Source organism: Ovis aries, chromosome 5, assembly GCF_016772045.2.
Source record: "Ovis aries strain OAR_USU_Benz2616 breed Rambouillet chromosome 5, ARS-UI_Ramb_v3.0, whole genome shotgun sequence".
In the NCBI taxonomy this organism is placed as follows: Eukaryota; Metazoa; Chordata; class Mammalia; order Artiodactyla; family Bovidae; genus Ovis; species Ovis aries.
Genome location: NC_056058.1, coordinates 99,579,410 through 99,605,307, shown reverse-complemented (window position 1 = coordinate 99,605,307; position 25,898 = coordinate 99,579,410). Strand labels below are relative to the sequence as shown.

At 38.1% G+C, this 25,898-nt stretch overlaps 1 protein-coding gene across 22 annotated transcripts in view; it reads right to left on the bottom strand.

The window, feature by feature from the left end:
* PAM (peptidylglycine alpha-amidating monooxygenase) overlaps window positions 1-25,898 on the bottom strand; it is a 321,661-nt gene that overhangs the window by 31,136 nt on the left and 264,627 nt on the right. For 16 of the 22 annotated variants that reach the window (XM_060416042.1, XM_060416041.1, XM_042250794.2 and 13 more), the window contains 2 exons: window positions 22,609-22,929; window positions 14,801-14,930 (listed from right to left, as the gene is read on the bottom strand). In XM_060416042.1, the coding sequence (XP_060272025.1) occupies window positions 14,801-14,930; window positions 22,609-22,929 (451 nt within the window). The remainder of the gene's footprint in view (window positions 1-14,800; window positions 14,931-22,608; window positions 22,930-25,898) is intronic. The other 6 variants (XM_042250799.2, XM_027970540.3, XM_027970541.3 and 3 more) reach the window with 1 other exon arrangement.

The window sequence follows — 25,898 nt, the reverse complement described above, 5'->3', positions numbered from 1 at the left end:
AATGTTTAAATTCAGTAACTACTTTCTTTCACACTACAAATGAAGGTCTAACTTATTTTAACTTTCTGTGTAACGGTAAGGAAAGTGTACACAATAGGATGAAGCATGTGATTACCACTGTGTTTGCTATTTTACTTGCTGTAGGTACAACATGCAAATACATGTCACAAGGACACAGAACAGAGTGTTCAAAATATTTCAAAAATATAAAACATGATTCTTGAAACAAAAATGTGTTTAGAGACATAAAACTTTTTCCATATAAGAGTTTTTCTATAAGTAAAAATGGACCTCTATGTAATAATCAAAACACTAAAATGAATGACAATTTCTGCTTTTTAACTTTATACTTTTTATTATTATAAAATATTGTGAACATTTATATTTCTACCTGAATTATTAGTAATATTTCTTTAAATTGATAGTTATCACAGACATTGTACCTATTTAAATTCCTGTTTCAAAAATTATTTGTGATATATCACAAAGACAAGTCCTTCCAATCTAAGCTTACGTGACAGAGAGAAAAATATATGAAGCACCAACAGACCAACTTATGTTTCAAGAGCAAAGAACTAACTGATTAGCACATAGTTGAGATATGTTTGTGGGTGGGGAGCATAAAAATATAAAATATATATTTTTCCAGATGAAGTCACTGTATAGATCAATAAATTTCCTGTAAAATACAATTTCCTTTATAAAATCAGACAAGGTTGTGAAAAAGAAACTACTAATACTTTATAGTTCAACCATATAAGCAAAAAAAGAATCTGAACAACATTAAGTATTTATGGAGAAATAGTTTTAATTTGGAAGGCGACAGACTGCTCAAATCTATCATACTCCTGTTGATTAGCTGGTTGGTATTTTTATGGAACTTATGCAGAGACCCAGTAGGAGAACAAAAATTTCAAAATTATACTCTTTTGCCATTAAAAATAAACACTACATAGCTATTTGAGCTTCTTGACTGTCATATACTTTGGGTACATTTTCCCTGAAAGATAACAATAAGTCCCTGAAGTAGTTCTTATTAATGATGCATTCAACTGAATAAAAAATATTGATTCAGCTTTGTCAACTAAAACTTAAGTAATACTGCTTACATATGCTATTATGTGTAGTTAAAACCACACAGCAGAAAAAAAATACATAAGTTGACGAAATGGAAGCAACATCACCAACAAAGCATATTTTGTAAGACAATTATGACATCATTAAATTAAAACATACAATTTTATTAGTTAGAATCAATGTAAGAATACGCAAGATATTAATAAATCAGGAGACACCAATAATGGGCAAACACAAGTAACTCTTTCTTAGTACTATGAAACACCAAACAGTTTATCCTCTCTCTCAGTGTATTTTTATTTACTTTTAATTGGAGGATAATTGCTTTACAATGTCGTGTTGGTTTTTGCTGTATATCAACATGAATCAGTCATAGGTATACATATGTCCCCTCCCCCTTGAACCTCCTCCCTCCCACCTCCCACCCCAAACCACCCCTCCAGGCTGTCTCCAAGCAGGGAGTTGAGCTCCCTGTGACACACAGCAAAATCCCTCTGGCCATAGTACAAGTTTGGGCTTCCAGGGTAGCTCAGCTGGAAAAGAATCCGCCTGCAAAGCAGGCGACCCTAGTTCGATTCTTGGATCAGGAAGATTCACTGAAGAAGGGACAGGCTACCTACTCCAGTATTCTTGAGCTTCCCTGGTGGCTCAGGTGGTAAAGAATCTGCCCGCAATGCAGGAGACCTGGGTTCAATCCCTGGGTTGGGAAGATCCCATAAAGAAGGGCATGGCAACCCACTCCAGTGTTCTTGCCTGGAGAATTCCATGGACAGAGGAGCCTGGTGGGCTGCAGCCACGGGGTCGCAAAGGGTCAGACATGAGTGAGTGCCTGAGCACAGACAATGTTATTCTCTCAATTTGTCCCATCCTCACTGCCCCCTGCTGCGTCCACAGTCTGTTCTCTGTGTCTGTATTGCTGTCCTGCAGATAAGTTCATCAGTACCATTTTTCTAGATTTCATATATATGTGTCCCTTTTTGGTGTGACTTTCTGTACTAAAAAATCATAACCATTCTCACAGAAAATAAAGGTATTGAATTCAACCATTGATGATAATTTTTTCCCACTTGTCTAGGATACTGGATAACTTAAGTGCAGCATGTCTAACACTCATAGTATGCTACAGTTTTACGTTCATATGTAGTAGCACGAGCTCTGGTGGCTCAGTGGTAAAGAATCCACCTGCAATGCAGGAGGCATGGAAGACATGGGTTCAATCCCTGGGTTGGGAAGATCCCCTGGAGGAGGAGGGCGACCCACTCCAGTATTCTTACCCGGAGAATCCCATGGACAGAGGAGCCTGGCAGACTATAGTCCATAGGTTTGCAAAGAGTTGGACACGACTGAAGTGACTTAGCATGTATGCACACACTCAGTAGGATGAAGTCTCTTCATTCATTATTTAAGGCTGAAGTCATACTCCTCATTATTCAGAAACGTTTCATGATTTATAATGGCATAATTGTAATCTAAACAACGTGAGAATGTTTTCTCTGACTTTAAGGAGTTAAAATTTGTTTTCACCTTTTTAATGGAAATTTGAGGTAACTGTAGATTTATATGCAGTTACAAGAAATAATCCCTGGAGAAGGGAATGGAACCCATTTCAGTATTCTTGGAGTATTCTCCAGAAGAGGCTGGAGTGCTACAGTCCATGGGGTTGCAGAGAGCCAGACATAACTTCACACACACACACACACACACACACACACAATAGGGCTTCCCTGGTGGCTCACAGAGAGATTCTAGGTACACTTTACCTGGTTTCCTCAATGGTAGCATTCTGAGCAACTAGACTACAATATCATAACCGGGATATTGATATTGGGAAAAGCCAATGATTATATTTAGACACCCTTTTCCATTTTGTATTTCCTAAAATTTTCATTTATTCTTACAGTTTATTTACTTGGGCATGGAATAAACTACTGTATTACTTCTCCACTTAGGAGTTAGTAATATGGAAAGTTACCATGTCCTCATAATTCATACCAAATGCTGTCCACGTGACATGCGGTGTTCTGGCCCACTAATGATAGCTAATAATAGTGACAGTCCAATTGCCTATGGTATATCCTGATAAAACTAGAACCTGGCATTCCTAATTCCACACCTCTTATTTGCAAAATGATAAACCATATAGGAAGCCTGACATAGTTACTGGTTCGTGATTCCCCCAAGCAATAGGCTGCAGTATTCTTTGGTCTGTCTTGTCATTCACTTAAACATTCACCATCGGTCTTCCATCTCTGGTCCTACTATTTTAGGAAATAACATTTTACAACTTCTTGGTGGAGAGAAAGCAGATTTCCCCCACCCAAACACCTTCAGAAGCATATGCTGAATTCCTCTAACTTAAATTATGCTTTTTTATAGCTCTAGTTTATTTTTCCAGACACTTCAGTATTTAAAAATGTAAATTCTAGTTTAAATTATTCTCTGGTAGTCATGTAAGCTCAAAGTCAAGGACCTGTAATGCTGGATTGGCTTCTAAGAGAACAAGCTATGTCAAGGAAAAATATAAATAAACCCAGACTCACTGCTTATGTGAGTCATATCAAATGACATGTAGCTAATGCACAGGTAAGTGATAAAACATCCTTTATCAATGGAACTGATCTACACTGATCATGAATACAGAAAAAAAAGGAGTTGATCTTCTGCTGTCACAAACCCAAACTGTATATGGGCATCTAGATTCACAACCCAGAAATGTCAAATTTCTAGTGGTGGGAAAAATGTAAAATTAACTAATTTGGGGATCATACTCTTTTGTTATTCATTTTTTGGCGATGTTATAATAAATGTGAAAAGCAAATGAAAGAGCCAAAAGAAAAATAAGTAACAATATAAGTAAGCCATGGAGTAAATAAATCAGATTTTGGAGTAAATAAGTCAGATTTTTATAATTAAATATTAGATGTGTGAAAATATCAGATCTCTTAAATTAGCAAGTTTTTTTCTTAGTATCATATATATACAATGTAACAACTAGTAATATCATTTATCTTTTAGGGTTTTTAAATGATCACAAATGAGCCCCATGTCATTAGCATGTACAGAGGGCATTCTTTGTGATGCTTCAAACTAACCACTCTTCCTGTGGAATGCAGTTCTATGGTTATTAATAATAATATTACTATATTTCTCCCATATCCATTAAGGATCTCAGTGACTAGGCAAGGTTTTGAATTTACTGATATTAGCATCATTTGAGTATTTTCATTTACTTCAGTAACATAAATAACAATAACATTCTAGAATTCTTGGGGAGACCAGAGCTTTAAAGGAATTAACCACAACACCATAGGTCCAACTATTTCATTGAGAATCTTTTGTGATACCCTTTACCAGATGTCTGTATGTTTAAACTGGCAGCATCAAGGGATATTCAGTCACTCAATAGATTGGTTGATGAGTCTTAATCCTTTCACTTGGGATAGCTGGAGCTTCATACAACTAACAGCTGACCCCTGGTAAATACACAGGGCAAGTAATAAAAGGAATTGATTTTTTTTTTTAAATTCTGAAATGGGAAAAATCACACACACACACAACACACATACTCACATTAAATCTGCCAAATAAAGTAATTTATAAACTCTCTTGTAATTCAAAGAAAAGTAACCCTTGAACAGTTCACAAATGGATGTCAGATTATAGAGCTGGATACACCGTTGCTATAGCAAACTGCTTATTTAGTGTTCTAAAGCAGCTACCCCGCATTATATGCTGCAGAGAGGTCTTTGTTTCAACCACATTTAACTTTTTACAGAATATAATAACACCCTGCACATTTCACACAGTGCCTGGAGCACTGCTGATCTCTGCTTGCTTCTCTGAAAAAGCACTCAGTGGAAAAGGCTGAATGGCGGCCTGCGGGCTGGTATTCATCAGTTCTTTATTTTAGCAGTTTGAATCACCCATTAATGATTTTGCACATTAGCAGCTAATCAAACAGTTTAGATAAGGCTGAAAAGAAATGCACTGCTATATTCACATGCAAAAGAATTTAGACAGAAAATAAACTTCTGTGCCATCAATCAAAATTAAGGGAAATGCAAAATAAATAAGAGCAACTGAAGACAGAAGTAAAATATAATGTTGTAATTATATAAATTAAGAGGTTGGAGAAAGGACCACAGGTTTTCAAGTGAGAAAATAAAGGGAAACATACCTTCAATGTTAGGAAAGCAAAGACATACTATACGAAGATAAAGACTTTAAATGGAATATAATTTAATACTATGTTTAAAACATTTACTTCTTATACACATTGCAAAAATTCCCTATGAGGAGGAAAAAGGGTGGGCAGACAAAGAACTCAGTATGACTACTTATGCCCTGATGGACCCAGCACTACAGACATCCCAAATAAGGATGAAAATATCAAAGAACCAGGTATCACAGCACCAGGCTCTGTTTGGTCAGTAAGGCCACTGGGAACATTTCACTTAACAAATTGACTTCTGTTACTCAAGAGAAGGAGGAAGATTTTAAAGCTTTCATTTTTTTGGACTAGGGAACAGAGGCACAGAACTCAAATGTCTCGATACAGGCCTCAAAGCTAGGAAACGGAAACCAAGTTTGAAACCTGGGTGTCTTGTCCACAAAAACATATGTTTTTTTCTTATTAGGATTAACCTCACTGGACTGGGAGAGTCTCCCCTCCAGTTATCAAATTTAATTTGTAGATGTAGAAGAGACAGGAATAATAGTCACATAGCCAAGAAGAATCAGAGAAAGTGGCATAAAACTGAAAAACTGGCTTAAGTACAACAGGAAATGGCAATATAAGACAGAAGGGTAGACTATGGACAAACATTCTCTTTGTAAACTTATAATTTTCTCATGGATGTGAAGATAATAAGTTCAATTTTCCAGGTCTAATTAATTCTAAAGGTATGAAAGAATTTACAGATACAGAAGCAGAATCTTAAGCAGATATCTTAACTGAAACTTCAGGCAACTAGTGAGGCAAATCTTGGACTGATTTTTATGCAACTTAGGAAGCAGATTTTTGAAACAAAAAAAAACTTGGGAAGATTCCATACAACATTGTTGAGGAGATGGTTTCTGGATGAATTATCTGGGGGGCAAATGGGAGAAGATTCCCAGAAGCCCACATCTCTAAGGACAAAACTTGTTAAACCAAACAGTCAACTATTCAAACTTTATAAACAATATGTATGAAGATATGAAAGGCAAATTCATCAAACAGACCTAATATCAGGCTGGAAGGGACAGCTCATTCTCTGGTTAATTAAGAATAAAACAGTATCTGTAAAAATGGAAGCAATGCTAAATCTAGCAAAGTGAAATATAATTGGAATAAAATGCTGAATTCAGTGGTCACTGTATAAATATGAATTTCCAGTAAAAACTTCTGCACAATTTTATGAAATATAGAGATATCAGGAGATTACACATTCAACACAAGGTAACAAGGTGATATGACTGCTGAAGAAAAGTGAATGCAATCACTAATAGATAGCTAGAATACACATCAAGGAAAGTTAACTGGGCTGCTCAGCAGGTAATGCATGAAGTACTGCGGCTACTTTTCAACCAAACACTTTAAAGGACTGAGAAACCAGGGCGCCTTCGGATAAAAATACCATGTTAGCATGAAAACTGGCTCAGGGCCTGTGGGATATTTAGTCTGGAGAAGAAGAGACTTTCCTCAAATATGCAAATAACTGACAGGAATAAATGGGAGTGAATTTACTCTGCATTTGGCTGTCATGAAGGGGAAGTTATAGGACACAGATTTGAGGTTAACATGATGAAGAACCGAATGACATCTAGGTGAGTCCCATAACTGGGAAGTATATCTCATTCTAGGCAATTTCTTGCCTCTGAAAGAGTTCGAACACCAGATGACAGTGGAAGATTTTGCCTGGAGACATGCTGGCAGGAGCCTGGAGCTGCGCCCTCTCGTGAGCCTCTGCTACCCTGGGTGCCCAGTGTCTACTGCCCCATTTTGTGCCAATGAAACCTGTTTTTCTCGAGTTGACCCAACATTCTAAGCCTTGCTCTCAGTCCACTTGCCTTTTTTTTAAATTTATTTTTTTAAATTAAAGGATAATTATTTTACAGTATTTTGTTGTTTTTCTGCCAAACCCCCACTTACTTTTGATAATATCAACTCTACTCTCACATTACAGAGATAAAACAAAAAGCTTAGGCTAAGCCAAAGAGTGGATTTCATTCCTTTGCCCACGGTGACTGGTTCAGGATGAAAGAAACATGTTCTGCTACCTACCTAAAGTCAGGTAGGAGAACACTAAATGACTCAATTTAAGGATTTCTTGTTGACCTATCAAGGACACGGATGGTATTCTGAAGTTGCAAACAAGGAGGAAGATAATCTGAGCCTAAGAATGGAACTAACCAGGAGAAGATGTGTTAAATAGACCCTGGTGCTATCATCTGAGCTACCATACCCTGAAAGTTTTTATTTATACAAACTAATAAATTTCTTCTTTTTCTAAGCTAGTATGCATTGGGTTTTCGCCTTCATTGGTTACAGATGGAATACAACTTTAAAAATCCCTTCCAACTCCATGTGAAGAGTGACAAATGGTATAATAGAAATACCTTCTAGTGCCTGAAAATAAGGGATAAAACCCACGATTTACTGAAGAGGGTATGGGACATGAGGCCTGCAGAGGAGACCCTCAACCATAGCTGAGATAAATAAAAGAGAGGCCAGGAAGCAAGCCTCTGACCATGGTGGTGATTTTAAGATAGACACTCAGGAACAAAGGTTACTGAGGCAGGAGCTACCCAGCTCCTACTGGGAGGCATTTAAACTTTAAAAAGCCCTAGCTGTCATGCTGCCCTAACATTAGGGCAGACAAGAGGCTCTTTAAAGTTTCATTATACCCTGAAATTTCCTTTCAGCTAGCTGTCTCTTACAGTAGCTACGGGCTTACCCAATGGCTCAGACAGTAAACAATCCTCCTACAATACAGGAGACTAGGGTTTGATCCCTGGGTTGGGAAGACCCTCTGGAGAAGGGAATAGCAACTCATTCTAGTATTCTTGCCTGGAGAATCCCATGAACAGAGGAGCCTGGTTGGCTATAATTCACAAGGTTGCAAAGAGTTGCATATGACTGAGTTATTAGCACACCTACATAGAGCAGCTACACTGAACTAAGGGACTGACAAGGAGGAAAACAGAAATCAAATTGAGAAAGGGGATAACAGTTTACTTGTTATTCTTGTTGCCATGCTTATTTAGCATAATTAAGCAGAAGAGTAAGGGCTGATCAAGGCTGTTGGGCAGGAAAGATGAGGAACAGTACTCATAAACAGAACTGAAGGTGAAAGCTGCACAATCGTGTCCAGCTCTTTGTGACCCCACGGAGTCCATGGAATTCTCCAGGCCAGAACACTGGAGTGGGTAGCCGTTCCCTTCTCCAGGTGATCTTCCCCACCTAGGGATAGAACCCAGGTCTCCCACATTGCAGGTGGATTCTTTATCAGCTGAGCCACCAGGGAAGCAAAGAGAATTGATGTGATATCAAAAAAGCTTTGAGTATGGAGTATTAATTAGGGATTATTACTAAATAATAATAACTCCTCCTTTTGGAGGAGGGAATGGCAAACCACCCCGGTATACTTGCCGTGAGAACCTCATGAACTGTATAAAAGGCCAAAAAGATATGACACCAGAGATGAGTCCTGCAGGTCTGAAGGTGTCCAATATGCTACTGGAGAAGAGTAGAGGAGAATTACCAACAGCCCCAGAATGAATGAAGCAGCTGGGCCGAAGTGGATATGATGCTCAGTTGTGGCTGTGTCTGGTGATCAAAGTAAAATTTGATGGTACAAAAATTTTTGTACTGTACAGGGACTAGAATGTTAGGTCTATGAATCAAGGAAAAGACATGGTCAAGCAGGAAATGGTAAGAATCAACACAGACATCCTAGGAATCAGTGAACTAAAATGGACAGGAATGGGCAAATTTAATGCAGATGACCACTGGTCATGGAAAAAGCAAGAGAGTTCCAGAAAAACATCTACTTCTGCTTTATTGACTACGTCAAAGCCTTTGACTGTGCGGATCACAACAAACTGTGGAAAATTCTTAAAGAAATGGGAATACCAGACCACCTGACCTGTCTCTTGAGAAATCTGTATGCAGATCAGGAAGAAACAACAGTTAGAACTGGACATGGAACAACAGACTGGTTCCAATCAGGAAAGGAGTATGTCAAGGCTGTATATTGTCACCCTGCTTATTTATTGAAGAGTACATCATGAGAAATGCTGGGCTGGATGAAGCACAAGCTGGAATCAAGATTGCTGGGAGAAATATCAATAACCTCAGATATGCAGATGACACCACCCTTATGGTAGAAAGCAAAGAAGAACTAAAGAGCCTCTTGATGAAGTTGAAAGAAGAGAGTGAAAAAGCTGGCTTAAAACTCAACATTCAGAAAACTAAGATCATGGCATCTTGTCCCATCACTTCATGGCAAATAGATGGGGAAACAGTGGAAATGGAAACAGTGACAGACTTTATTTTTTGGGGCTCCAAAATCACTGCAGATGGTGACTGCAGCCATGAAATTAAAAGACGCTTGTTTCTTTGAAGAAAAGTTATGGCCACCCTAGACAGCATATTCAAAAGCAGAGACATTACTTTGACAACAAAGGTCCATCTACTCAAGGCTATCGTTTCTTCAGTAGTCATGTATGGATGTGAGAGGTGGGCTATAAAGAAAGCTGAGTGCCAAAAAATTGATACTTTTGAACTGTGGTGTTGGAGAAGACTCTTGAGAGTTCCTTGGACTGCAAGGAGATCCAAACAGTCCATCCTAAAGGAAATCAGTCCTGAATATTCATTGGAAGGACTGATACTGAAGCTGAAACTCCAATACTTTGGTCACTTGATGCGAAGAACTGGCTCATTTGAAAAGACCCTGATGCTGGGAAAGACTAAAGGCAGGAGGAGAAGGGGACGACAGAGGATGAGATGGTTGGATTGCATCATTGACTCAATGTACATGAGTTTGAGTAAGCTCTGGGAGTTGGTGATGGACAGGAAGGCCTGGCGTGCTGCAGTCCATGGAGTTGCAAAGAGTTGGACATGACTCAACTGAACTGAACTGATTATATCTACTGTGGGCAAGAATCCCTTACAAGAAATACAGAAGCCGTCATAATCAACATGCACCCTCAAAAATAACAGAATGATCTTGTTTCATTTCCAAGACAAACCGTCAACATCACAGTAATCCAAGTCTATGCCCCAACTGTTAATGCTGAAGAAGCTAAAGTTGAGTGGTTCTATGAAGACCTAGAAGACCTTCTAGAACTAATACCTAAAAAAGATGTTATATTCATCATCGGGGATTGGAAGGCAAAAGTAGGAAGTTAAGATATACCCAGAGTAACAGGCAAGTTTGGCCTGGGAGTACAAAATGAAGCAGGGCAAAGGGTAACTGAATTCTGCCAAGAGAATGCACTAGTCATAGAAAATACTCTTTTTCAACAACATAAGAGATGACTTTACACATGGCCATCACCAAATGACCAATGCCGAAATCAAACTGATTGCATTCTCGGTAGCCAAAGACACAGAAGCTGTATACAATCAGCAAGAACAAGACCTGGAGCTGACTGTGGCTCAGATAATCACCTTCTCATAGCAAAATTCAGGCTTACACTAAAGAAAACTGGGAAAAACACTAGGCCAGCCCAGTATGACTTAAATCCCGTATGAATTTGCAGTGGAGGTGACAAAGATTCAAGAGACCAGATTTAGATAACAGTGTGCCTGAAGAACTGTGGACGGAGGTCTGTAGTATTGTACAGGAGGTGGCGAACAAAACCAGCCCAAATAAAAGGAAAAACAAGAAGGCAGGGTGGTTATCTGAGGAGGCTTTACAAATAGTGGAAGAACAAAAAGCAAGGGGGAGAGGGAAAGATAACCCAATTAAATGCAGAGTTTCAAAGGATATCTGTAAGAGACAATAAGGCCTTCTTCAACAAACTGTGTTTAACAATCAAAGAGTATGTCAAGGCTGTATAATGTCACCCTGCTTATTTATCTTCTATGCAGAGTGCATCATGTGAAATGCTGGACTGGATGAAGCACAAGCTGGAATCAAGATTGCCAGGAGAAATATCAATAACCGCAGATATGGAGATGCCACCTCCCTAATGGCAGAAAGCAAAGAAGAACTAAAGAGCCTCTTGATGAAAGTGAAAGAGGAGAGTGAAAAAGTTGGCTTAAAGCTCAACATTCAGAAAACGAAGATCATGGTGAATAGATGGGGAAACAATGGAAACAGTGACAGACTTTATTTTGGGGGGCTCTAAAATCACTGCAGATGGTGACTGCAGCCATGAAATTAAAAGACGCTTACTCCTTGGAAGATAAGCTATGACCAAACTAGACAGCATATTAAAAAGCAGAGACATTACTTGGCCAATAAACGTCCGTCTAGTCAAGGCTATGGTTTTCCAGTGGTCATGTATGGATGTGAGAGGTGGACTGTAAAGAAAGCTGAGCTCTGAAGAATTGATGCTTTTGAACTGTGGTGTTGGAGAAGACTCTTCTGTGTCCCTTGGACTGCAAGGAGATCCAACCAGTCCATCCTAAAGGAGATCAGTCCTGAATGTTCATTGGAAGGACTGATACTAAAGCTGAAACTCCAATACTTTGGCCACCTGATGCGAAGAACTGACTTATTTGAAAAGACCCTGATGCTGGGAAAGACTAAAGGCAGGAGGAGAAGGGGACGACAGAGGATGAGATGGTTGGATGGCATCACCGACTCGATGGACATGAGTTTGAGCAAGCTCCAGGAGTTGGTGACGGATGGGGAGGCCTGGCGTGCTGCAGTCCATGGGGTCACAAAGAGTCGGACATGACTGAGCGACTGGACTGACTGACTGACTGACCTTATGGAACTTACAGTTTTGTGCACATGAGAAGACTAAGGATGGGATTCTGAGGAAAATTAATACAGAATTTCTCATCTTTCTAAACAAACCGTGGTAGCAATAAGAATGCAATTTCCTCCCCATGTTTCCACTTCCATTGCCTCTCACCAGCATGTAAGAAATTCCTCAGGGAAGCACTGTCTTTTTCTTTGTCCAATCTTTGGATATTCAATGAGTGAGAAGAAAATTACTTTGCCCATTTTATATAATTCACTTGCACATACAGGAAGAATGGTCATGCACAACTGTTCAACGAGCAGAATCAGCATATCCAAATCTATTTACCTACAAAACTACTAGCAGAGTAGTCCACTTCTAAATCTCTTTGTGAGTAATGAAGCAGACAGTGTTTAAAGCAGAGATCAGAGTGCCCAAAGAGAATTTCCATGGGTGGCAAAGGCTGCTAGAGGCCAACAGGAAATACAGGAGAGGCAAAAGGAGAGGGATGACAAATATTCTTACACCTGAACGATACAGACGAGGGAGAAAGAAGAACCAGACTTAATGGTATAAATTAGCACCCCTGCTCTGAAGTCTTAAATTTTTAACAAGACCGCTTTGTCAGAGCCATTCATCAGGGTGAACGCACCAGGGCTTTGGCGATGGACCTGGAATCTATTTACCCACGGTAGTGGCAGGTTATCTGGATGAAAGCACAAAGCCAGAAAATTCAGGTCTTCTGCTGGGACTGCCATGTATGTCCCAGAAAATGTTCTTATGTGACTCTTGTTTCAGTCTTGGGTCATTTACCCCAGGCTGGCCTGTATTGATCCTTTTTTTTTCCCCTATTAAACTATTCCAGCCTCTGCTATTTACTTGGAATGAATATCACATTAAAATGGAAAATTGGACTTTGTCCAATTTAGCTTTAGCCAGCTGAAACAGTTATCAATGGAAGAAAATGGTGCTATAATTTTCTCGTCTGATGAAATGTGGCTAGAAATCCATGCAGAAAATATAGTAATATTCATTAACATGAAGAATATGCTAGAGTGAATAGTAACAGTTTGCTTCTGAAAGCACTTGTTAAAATATCATTAGATGTTCAATAATGACTAAGATGATGTAACAGAGATGTAGAAACAGGGATGCTAAGCTTGATGGCTTTGAACTCTGAAGTGATCTCTTTCTTAGATTCCATTTTCAAGTGTGACAATTACAAAGGATAATTAAACAGTGTCAAAGCTATCAACCTACCCTGAAATGCTGACTGAATTTCATCTTCAGCTGCACCAAGAAAACTACGTGCATCTGTGTGTGACAGTGCAGGTTTAGCCTAAGTTTAATCAGCATCTCTGAAAATGGAGGGAAAACACAGTTGAACTGTATGTGGGGCTCCTTACTTTCCAAATGAAAGCCATCAGCTGTACACTTGAAAGAAGAAGAAGATTCATTACAGTAAACTCACAAGACATTTAAAAATTCACCTTTATATGAAAATGTGTGATAAAATAGATGAATAAATGGATATTCAATACTTAGGAGAATTAAGATAAACTGATAAACTTTGGAGCCAGCTTTGAAAAATACAATCCCGTAAATGTGCTCACAATCCTCTAAAAGGAAGCAAGTAGGACAAAGTGGGTAAGTGGGCCAACTCTGAGTCAGACGGACAGCAACTGAAGCCTGACTTTGCTGGGCTAATTGTGAGACACGGGGCAAAACACTTATCTTCTCTTGATTTCTTCACCTGTAAAATGTGAATCATGATACCAACCGTGCCTAACTTCTGGGAGTTAATTCACGCAAACATTTAGAACAGTAACAGAGGCATGGCAAACAACTCAATAAATGTTAGACATGTTTTAAACCAAAAATCCCTATAAGATGATACTGAAGACAGAATAAAAGGTTGGAAAGAGATACTCCAAGGGAAAAGCAGGAGCATGAGTCTCGGTGTTGTTAAGTCTCCAGTGCTCATGAAAAGAGCACATGTGTGTAATAGAAATGACCTACAGGAACATGCGAGGGGAAGGTACTAACTATTTCTATACATATGGTGGCCACGCGGCTCCAACCACAGAATTCCCCCGGAGGCACTGTTATCACTGCCACGGAGCAGCCTCAGGGAAAGTGAGAGTCCAGTGGCCTCAAGACAGTTCAATACCCAGACAGGGAGATAAGGAAGTGCTTTGCTGCAGTCAACCAGTAACTTTTCTGAGTTGATCATTTATCATGATGCACTTCTTCTGAAGTCTTAAAATGCCTCAGCCACATACTGTCCTAATTTCTTTAATATTTCTCTCCTTAGGAGTGTGGAGGTGGCTTCAAGGAGGCGAGAGCAAAACGCTAAGTAGGCAGAAAGTGAAACTGAAGTTGCTTAGTCATCTTCGACTCTTTGCGAAAGAGTCGCACTACCAGGCCCCACTGTCCATGGGATTTTCCAGGCAAGAGTACTAGAGTGGGTTGCCATTTCCTTCTCCAGGGGATCTTCCCAACCCAGGGATCGAATTCGGGTCTCCTGCATTTCAGACAGACGCTTTACCATCTGAACCACCAGGGAAGTAGGCAGAATCACAGACTTCTTGCCCTCCTTCTGTAAACTAGCCTTGTGAAACTATCTTAATCATTTTCAAATGCACAAGACCTCCTCTTTCCTGTGTATCACAATCATATATTAAAAGAACACATCACGTTCACAAACATTATGTTCAAAAAGAACCTTCATAGTACTCTCACCATTATTCTTAGTTTAATGGAAAGCAATGCATGCTGTTTTTAATTTCATTTACTTCTTGAAGGAAAAATGATTACTTACTTTCCATCCCAGACGTGGTCACCTCGGTGGAAAATCACAAGATTATTCTGAGGGTCCACAGCCACCCCAGAAACCTGGCCTGGTAATAAGTACACCCCAGGCCAATCCAGTGCCTCTTCTACATGGAAATCTAAAAGAGAAACCCATACATTTAGTGTAAGAAAGAGTTAGTATAACTCCACGAAGATTCACAATGATTGTAAGAAGTTCATGCAGTTATGTCACTAGATGCAAAAAACAAACAAACAAACAAATACAAGCGTGCTCTACATAACATAGACCACATGCACGTGCGAAAGTGTAGCCTCCTGGGCGATGAATAAATAAGTGACTGTGAACCTGTTTGGGGACTAAAGGTTCTTTTCCTGTTGATAAGATGCCTTATAAAACCAGCTTGTCCTTCAGTCATTAAGGAGCAAATTTGAGACTACCTTCTTCAAGATTCTTACTTTAAACTAGTATCTTTGGAAAATATGGTAATATGGAAAATATTATTTTAACACAAAGCCTTTAAATGAATAGCATTCTTGGGCAATAAGCCTGTGTGTGTGTGTCTGTGTGTGTGTGCACAGCTGTCTCTCTCTCTTATCTAACTTCTGTGTAAACTGTGGGTGTTCAATATATATTAGACCCTATAAGAAACCATCATTGATAATCCCTTGTACAGGAACTATGTAAGATACCAGTTTCATTTTGCCCAGCCTCAGTGTTCCTGTAACAATGGGAATGGAGAGATACTTTTTCATGGTTTATATTTCACTGTTTCCTAACATGAGAAAGGAAAAAATAACAGATACTCTATGACTGAATGATTTACCAATTACTCTCACTTCTGTTCAGAATGAACTTATACTTAAGAGAATATCTAAGTTCAATTGTGCTAATCCCTTTTATAAAAATGCTCATGAGTAAAGAGGTGTGAGGTATAGAGGAGCTCTACTAACGGGATAGAAAGTTAAGAAGATACTGTGAAATCCTCTGTATCAATGGCAACATTTCCTTCTCTCTGCAATGCTTCAGGAGAGATGCTGAGAAGTAAAAAAGCAATTCGAGTCCCTTTCTCCTGCCCATACACTGGAGGATGTGGCAACATGCAGTGATTCTCAAAGATGGACATTCAAGATTGGAGGAAGAAAGGGACACCCAGGGCTCGTATAATCAGCTTCTGAAAACTTGAGAGGATGCCAGTGTGAGAATCAACACTTTAAAGTAATTCTCTTAACTACAGGAAAAGGAAATAGTACCTTTCCACTCCAAATGTTCTTACCTTTGTAGGTTTAATTTTTTTTAAATAAAAATTAACAAATATATCACAATCAATACGATGACTAGAACAGTTTTGCCTATAACCTTTGGTGATACATCTTCAACAAATAACCCCTAAGTGTACTGTCTATGTAAGGTATTATGCTAGATTCTGGGAACACAAATACAGCATGGTATGGAGCCTGCAGGGTCTCATAGGATAAAATGAGGGGAAAAAAACCAGAAAGCAAATACGCATGACACAGTGTGGTGCAGGAATACAGGGAAAGGGCCCATCATCTTTTCTGAGGCTTGGCTGGGAGAGGGTAGGGATTCTCACTTAAAGGTTTATCTAATTCAGAAGCGGGTAGTCAGAAAGATGAAAAGTGAGGATGTTTATAACTGCAGAATGTGTTTCACGATCTTTAAGTAATCTGTATATCTTTAAAGACATCTGTGTATGTCAGGTTGGGGTTTGGAAGTGAGAAGCAGGATTAAACAGACCCCAAGACCTAGTGTAGACTGGAAGATATATTGTCAAGCACAAGGAAGAGTATGGATTTAGCAATGAATGAGAGTAGCTCTATGCTGTGGTGTCTTGATCTATACTATGATTAATTCTGAGGTATGCTGCAAGTACTTTATTAATAGGAGTAAAGCCCAGAGCTTGGGGATAATTTACCTTTGAAATATACTAGAGCACGTGAGAATATCATTCTTAATCATGTGTATTTTGCTGTCTTCCTGAGCTGGGGAGAAGGGGGCAGACTTACAGCTGGCATGCCTAAATTGGCACAGCAGTGGATATGAGTGGGGCTGCCTGGATGAATAGCACTAATCATCTATCACGCTTGTCACAGAAGGAGAAAAGGAAGCAAACTACAGGGCCACCGATGGCTTTCAAGCACGGGGTGGCATGGATAAAAGTGTGTTTTTGAAAGTGAACTCAGGAAACAGGGTCTATGGATGATAAGTAGAGATGTATAGATGGATTCCCCAAAGAAACTATTTTAAATCATTTTAAAGTGGCATGAATCTCAGACCATACTTCATTCATTCGCATCTCAGTTACAGCTGGTCCTTTTGGTGGCCATTCTGCATGCAGCAGCAGCTCCTGAAGATTCTGGATCTTGAACCTTGAACCGCATAACAACTGAGATATTTAATTGCTTTCATCCGCTTCTCAGAGCCCAACACCACTTCAACCAGGTGAAATTTTGTGAGGGCAGAGATCCTGTCTTATTCACTGTTTTGTCACTGAGTCTTGCTTGGGGCCTGGCCCATGGTACTGGCCTAGTAAATGCACTAGACTGAACTCTATGCTCCACTTCCTACTTGCTTATGTTGTCAACTAGCATTTAAACACCCTTAGCATCTTATAGCTCACCGGCACTACGTCTTTTTACCCCTAGCATTGTGCTGAAGACACCATGAAGAGACTCAATAAAAAAAAGTTAATTGGCTAATTATTTTCATTGATGGCAATCAACAAATGTCATGTTTCCTGGAACTTTTTTATCCAGTGGTCTACAACAAGGACTGGAAGCGAGACGCTCATGAAGATTTAGAGATGCTACTTCTGATAGAAAATATGCGCTGTCCCAAATAAATATACTATTCTGGGTTCAAATGAGGATTTCATAAAATACATGAAATACTGTGTAAAGAACTTCAATCTAGCTGTGAATAATCCCATATTATCACTGACTTTAGATTGGTAAACTCTCAAAATCTGCAAAAAGCACTGACTGATAGGTTGTTAACAACCTATTCTGTCACTTACAAGAATTCTTTTTGGTTGGAAACTTTCAAGATGAGAAAGCAGGGTAACTGTCTAGGGCACATTTATACACTTTTGGTAAATTTTCAAAACAGTAAAGGTGATACGTGAGGAAATACATGAGGGTTAGCAACGTGAGGAACTTGGCTCTTTCAGTACTGAGTCAGTGCAAAGGAAGAACTGTTTTGTGCGTGGCAAGAACACTCAGAGAAATTATATTAAATTACTGTAAATTTCATTACAAACATCACTGCACATTCATTAAGATTACCTAGCCAAGACCTCAAAACTTTCAGGACCTGAAAACCTAGGTCTCTGTGTTAATTACAAATTCCCAAACAGTTAAAGGAAAACTGAGTTCACGGTTTTTGCTGTGAACACTAGCTCTGTGAATCGATGTTTCTGCTTCCAGTGTCGTCATCTTTTCTCATTATTACGCAGTTAAAGGCTGTTCTCTTTAAGATGAAGTGATCAAGAGTCAAAGCAGTCATGGAGGACTAGTGGTGTATGCATATGGAATGAATATTAATGCTTTCACAAGCCCTGCCCATCTTTACAAGAGAATTATAGGACGCTCAGACAGAACCCCAGGTTATTTTCTGTATTTATAAAAGAACGATAGGCTTGGGCCAGACTCTGGCCATCAATAGCAAGGGTGATTATTTTCTAACCTTCAAAAATATTTCAAATCCTTATTAAAAACTGTCTGATAAAATGTATTTGGGTTCTAAATTAAACTTGACATTTTCAAGCATGGAAAAGTTAGAAATTCGAGTTCAGATTCCTCTTAGACTTTACTTAAGAAGTAATTCATTAGCATATATGACTTCTGTTGTAAACTGACAGTCCTAATTTGAAAACTAAATACAGATTTCTTACATATGACCTTGGGCAAGCCATTCCCAACTCCAAGTGTCAGCTGCGCTAAATTCAGATGTCAAATGATAGGGTTATTTCAGAAGAATCCCTGCATTCATTATAAATAAAGGTAAATGGACAGCCTCATATTCTACCATATATTTTTAAAAAGTTACTTTCAGAAAATATTTAACATTAAAACTAAAACTGTATCAATAAATCACTATGCAGATTAATGAATTATGTCTTCCCCAGAAAGATTAATGTTGGCAATCAATGCTGCTTTCATATGAAATTATTAACAAGCATTTAAAAGGGCATTCCTTTATCTGTGTACATAGGACTAACAGAATTAGACAAAAAAATTTGAGGAAAAAATATAATGTCAAACCTAGGCTATGACTTAACTTTACTGTAACAAGGCTCTTTATATTTAATCTTGAGAAGATCCTATAGAAATCAGTAGATTTCAACAAGAACAAAATAAAATTGTTGCTTTTTCTACATGAGTAGATTTGCTTTTAGTGATGAAAAGATGCCTTATTTTGGTCAGGGATTGTTATTCATCAGAAGTGCCAACAGTAACTATAATTAACTAAGACTATAAGAGAAATATTTATACTTAAGTGAGAAAGAAAACCAGATTAATTATAATGTCTTATTTAGTGGGAGGGAAGTGAGTAAGAGAGTTAAGACATAGCCAGAGGCTCAGAAGTGTTAGCAGACTTCCTTTTCTTTTAAAAATTTAACTGCAAGTGAATCTTCACCTTAGTCAAATTGTTTGGATATTGATTGAGAAAGTATGACCAAAGGCAATCTACACCTAGAGTTATTACGACTGTAGATAAGATGATGGGAAGGCTGGAAAAAAACAGCCTATATATCTGTCTATTATTTTATTGTGAGACAGAGTAATAAAGTAATTAAAAACCAAGACTGAGCAAATCTGCCTGGGTCTGAATGCTGGTTGACTGAACTGTGGCATTTTGGATACACGGCATGTATCCTTTCTATGCTTCTATAAATGGGTTTCTTACTCTATAAATGATTTTGTCATAGATTTTTGTTTTCATTATTTTCCTCCCCTCCAGAAATGAAAATTCAGCCTAGTGAATGCTTTATTGAACCCTGGGAATTCTATAAGACTTGAACCTAGAGCCAGCATGACTGAAATATGTTAAAAGTATGGCTTCTGAGTCAAGAAAAAGTTGTCCATAGAAATTAAGTAAACTTTAAATGCACCATAACAATATTTAAAGACTGCACAGTCTCTCATCTTGTGGGAGGTATCACACAAATGCAGATGTGTTTTCTGATGTCCAAAGGTGTACAACATATGTCAAATCAGGCTTCCATATGCTAGCAAATAGTAGTCCAATTAAATTCAACAGGAAGAGAATAGCTATCAGTAGTTTTAAATTTAGTTTTCAAAGAGTCTAGTTTCCAGAAGGCAACCAGAAAAGAGACTATGATTTTCTTTCTTCTCTATGAATGCTGTCTTAATACAGACATCAAACTAATGGTAGAAACAAAGTGTACTAAAAAGGAGTGTATCTGCTTCCCAACTTACTAGGGTGCACACTGTCACACTGTACATCATATATTACAGGAAAACATCAAGGCAGATCAATGTCAGTGACCAGTAAGTTGAAGAGCCACACATTCTCATTATGATAGAACACTGCTAAGTTACATTTTGTTAATCAACTTAAGAGTGTCAATTTTTGCAGCTTTCCTACATATTGTAAGAAAATTCTCTCATGGATGCTGCTTAAGCTAAAATAATTAATATTCAGTTCTACTACTTTGGTGTTTAAATTTTTGAAATCTTACTCCAACATAACACTAATGATAGCAAGTATAATAATTATTGTTAACTTATTATACCACTTATTGTTTTCTTCAATTAAAGTCAGATATTACATTGTGCTATAGTAAACAGTGAAAGAAAACTGAAAAGATTTTAGAAATAGCTTATCTAAATGTGGGCTTTGCTATTTTGCATTTAATTTTTATAAAAATTTGGAATCAGAGTAGTGAAATTACACTAAAACAAATCATTCAGAAAGGAAATACATGCACATTTTCTTCCTATAACTAGAATTTGTATTTTATGTTTCTCTAACTCATTGCTTTATTTCAGTGACATTCGCCCACATCCTTAAAATGAAAGGAAACTTGGAGAAATATTTTTCTTCTAGGCACTCGAAAGGAGTGCCATTTTTACCACCTCGAAAGGAATGTGGAGATTTGGCCAGTAACTGTATTTTGAGTGTTTTAAGTATTTCTTTCTTAGAAAAACTTAGTAGGTCTTAGGAATATAATTCCTTAAGTCAAATTATGATTTTCACACTGACACTTAGGATGTCTATAAATGATCATGGTATTATTTCAAACTGAAGAGTAACAAAGGCAAGAAACTAAATTTTTGGTAGTGGGCACACTGTAGGGTATACAGAGGTAGAAATATAAGGCTGCACACATGAGACATATAATGTTATAAACCAATGTCACCTCAGTAAAAAAAGTTTAGAAAAGATAAGTCATGAAATAAAGCATGCTGGAACTCTAACATTTCAAACTTGAACAGAATTGTATTCTCACCAAAGAAGCCCTTTTATATTTACGCATTGTTCGGGTTACAATTTACTGTACTTAATACAGAGGTTCAGACAGACAATCCAGTCTGTCTACGAAATAGATAAGGGCATCATAAACTGCAGACTCCTAGACCCTGTGCTCAGAGATATCAACTCAGTTGTTCTTCAGGAGGATTCAGAAGTCTAGATTTTTCATAACCATCCTAGGTGATTCTGATGCAAGGGGAGGTTCAGCAGCCACCTCTTTGGAAACAGTTTTATTAGGTACATTTAGAAGGAGTTAGAGCAGGGCTGACCCCATTTAAATATGAAGAGGTTAAAAATGTGGGTTCCAGTTAACACCTCATAGAGACTATTAGGCTAGTCCTAATGGACAATGCTTGAAACTTGTGTGTGAGAAAGCGGCACGGCATGCTAATTTGTTTTTCAATTATAAATAAAAATCAGTTGGGTGTTGAATAATCTATGGCTTCCTGCAAAGCTGTATTTGAAAACATCATGCTGGCAGCCTGTGCCATTCCAGCCCACGGATGGACCGCTGCCATGCACACACACCCGTTACTTTTCTGGAGATTATCTCCACATGCTGTATGATCTGGCTTTCCACATTAGCAAGTAACATGAAACATGATCAATATCACAGAAGCCACAACACAATTAGAGACAAAGATGAGGCATCCATAGCTTGCTGGCACAGAAACCTGAAGGGAATAAGGTATTGTCCTCTAATTACAGAAGCCAATCCTGGTTAGAAGATGAATCTGATAGTTACTGACTTGCTGGAGGTCCCTTCAGATATAACCATTCAGCTTTCCAATTAAGATGATAATTGATAATGGAACTTAAGAAATCAAAGTATAAAAAGGGTTACATTTTACAAGTCAATTGGATGAGAATGTTGGAAGTGTAAGATTCCTCTGAGAGGAATTAAATTACCTTAAAGGAAGGTGGTGTATAACCATTTCACACACTGGAACTTTATGTATTAGGTTTGAAATTTTGGTTCATTCCCAATGTTGAGGTGGTTAAGGATTGGTTCTCCTGAATTCCATATGCCGCCCTTCCCCATATGATCCAGAGAGTTTGGGTCCTGGTAATTCTGGCTCATCAATTGGGCTGAAATGGAATGTATGTAGGATTGGACCAAAACAAAGACTCAAACAAAAGTGATATCTGATAATCCAAATAGAATCATGTTTTTCTAATGGTAAGTTCCTTTTCATTGGTGAGTTTTCTCACCCATTAATTTTTATTCCCTTCAGATTTTGCTAATGTGGATCGTAGTATCTCACATTGTATTCTTTAAAAGAAGCACCTAAACGCACCTCCTGTGTGTTCTGGTTCCCAGGTGCCTTCACCAGGTAGGGGCTGCTGTAATGACAGAACTCTGCTCTCTGCGGGCCTCAAGGTAGATACTAGTCTGTGAAATTTGTGAATTCTGTCTCTGACAAGAATAGCATTGCCCCTCTCATGTTCTGCACTCTCTCTGGAATCGGACCGACCAAGATCCTTCTTTTGGACTACGTTTGCAATCTCAGCTACCAGGTCAGACTCTGATTCTGCCTTTTCTGTAGGATTATATTTATGCACATGAACAACATCTTCCCTTTCTCCTAGCAGCTTGGAAAGTAGTGAATAGAAATCACCTGTGGAAAAAAGAGAAGAGAGAAGGGATGGGGAATTGATAAGACTTCAAAATTTACAAAATGTTGTGCCTTAAAAATATCATCTCTTGATTCCTGATGATAAGTGAGAGAGAAGGTTGCTCTCAGATGTTGAAGCATGGGGAGAAAAAAAAATGATTTTCCAGAACAATGAAAAAATAATAATGCTTCACATTTCATTTCATAAACCACCCATTTGCTTCTGTTATCTCAGCAGCCAATAACACTAAATAACCTCTATTAGCAAATAGCAGAAATAAAATCATGCATATGTGACTACATGGCATGTTTCAATAATGGTTTTCACAAGGCTGTTGGATTGATTTAAAAGTCAGAATTCATCAGTTTTTCAAAATAAAATCTTATCACAGTTACCTCAGAAAACAGGCAAACCCTCTGAAGTTGTCTTTAAAAGCCTATTAAAGTACAATATACAAAAATAAAATGTATATTTTTGAGCAGGTGCTATGAAACACAAAAAATATAACATCCACTTGGCAACTGGAAAACCAATGTTTTATTATCATTTTGTTAGCTGTGTTGCTGCTGTTCTAAGTAGCTCCAGTTGTCCATTTTAAATAAGCAATGAACAAATTCCTGTTAATAATTTTGTGACTAAAGAATATTTTTAAATCAGTTTCTAGCAAAAGAGAAGATTTTTAACAAACTAGTATCATTGGAATGATTCATCACTGCAATGTTATTTTATATCTTCCTGTACTAAGAGGTCAATGTGGATATGATAATATAGCTTCATGAAAACAATTTATAAAATATTATGACAGATTCAAAATACAACTATGAAAGGTTCATGAAGCATTTTAATCTTCATCATTTACAATTATGGCTTCAAGTCCATTCAATCCATTCAGTCAATTGTGTGAATAGGAAACATTTATATTTTCAATGAAATCATAAAGCTGCTTTTCTAACCCAAAACCCAAGATAACCCACAGTTTTTCCTTTTCCTCACCCTATGTTAAGTACTGTTAATGAAACTTATAATTGTGGAGTCCTTTTGCTTAAGCTTTAATTACATTTATAGCATGATCAGATAACATTTATCAAATCTTTTTTTATGATTATCAGAAAACAAAAATAATAACTGGTTTAACCAGGATACATTCTACTAAAGAATATATTATTAAAATATATTGGTGCATATTTGCAAATAATCTTGGTTTAATGATTCAAAGTAGGCTTTCAATTCTTGCTCATGAAAGCAACTTCTCCCAGGTGAGATCTTCAATCAGAAAATAATTACCACGTATTAGGACCAATATCAGTAAAACGAACAAAGCAAATCACAATGCACCTGATTGTGGTAGGCCACAGTGGCATTCTGCCTCACAGAAGAGAAATAAATCTATTACTGAGAAATTCTCCTACCCCACACACTAAATATAAATAGCTCAATATGCTATTGTGCAATGAAACATTTTACATAGCGACTAAAAACAAGATGATTTCAGGGACAGATAACACAATTTTAAAACCTGAATCCATGACATTAGGCTAACGTTGATGAAGGAACACAGGCTTAGAACTAGGCATGGTTATTCAGGTTTGTCAGCAAAAATCTAAAAGCTGTGATAAAATACCAAATGCAGAGCACCTGGTTCCTTTGGAATGGTCATTTACAATGATCAGTGGGTTAGGAAAACAAAAAGTTAGCAATGTACTACAGGCTTGGCTGCACACAAACGCACTGGCCTTGTGACAACACTGCTTCAGAGCAGCAACTCACTTCTAGAGATTACATGCAGGAGACCACTAGATGGCTATCTCCTACACTCATACACAGACCAGGAAGGTGTTCCCCCCGCACCCCTCCCCCCAGCCTTTTTCTCTTCTGGTGTCTGAAATATATGAAATCTGGAAATGCTAACCATTTTTCTTAGTCATATTAAGATCCTGACTTATGAAATCTATCTAACCTTGAGTACGACGGATGGAACAGACTATAAATGGAGGACGTTGCATGGTCTCTACCCCAGTATCATCTCTCAATATTCTCTTTTTTTTTTTTTTTCTCAGTTTTCATTATAGCCACATTGGACTTTACTTGCTTGAATGTCAACTCTGAGAAGATGCTGTTTCTCCTTCCCAGACATTTTCTCTCCCCAGGGCCTCAACCTTCAGTCATTCCTTAGGCGTCCCTTGTATGCAAGAAGCCTGCCTGGACAGCGAGATTAGGGGTTGCTGCTATGTGTAGCCACAGCTCTCTGCTCTTGTTCTGTATTGTTGTTACTCAGGGTCTGGTCTGCGTTTCACACTAGTGCTCGAATCCAACCCCTGACACTTAATAGCTACTCTGTGCCTTTAAGCCAGTTACTTAACCTTTACAAATAGAAAACAACAGCTACCTTTAAAATGGTTTTGTGGATTTAACAAAGATAGTTAATGTAAAAGGCCTAGTCCAGCGGATATCATAAAGTAGATATCACTAAACTGTAGTTATTATAATTATTAATGACAAAGATATAAACTCCAGTTGCAACGTGCATCTGCTTCAATCTACGGTTTACCAAAAATTTTAAAGAATCAGTTCCATTTCTTATTGAAGTACTGGGACTGTCGTATGGAAAAAAGAGTCCCCTGTTACGTTTACAGCCTCTGTTTTCTCAACAAGTCATCAAGGCTACATTCATCATTTGCTTCCTGATTTTGCCAAAAAAGGTTGTATCTGTTCTTTCTTTTGCTTCTCAGTCTATTTCTGGAGAAAGAACCATCCCCACTCCAGTGTTCCGGGTACCAGCTCTGAGCCTTTGAGAGCCTTTCCTATCTGCTCTTTCTTTCCTTCTCTGACACAACTTCTCTGCCAAAGATCTGACTCAGGCTATAGACACACACACTCCGTGTGTGTTTGTCTCGCGTGGTCATGGAGGTGAGAAAAGACCTGTTTGACACACTAGTCTTTCAAGGTTTTCCACTTTCCCTCTTTCTGCAAC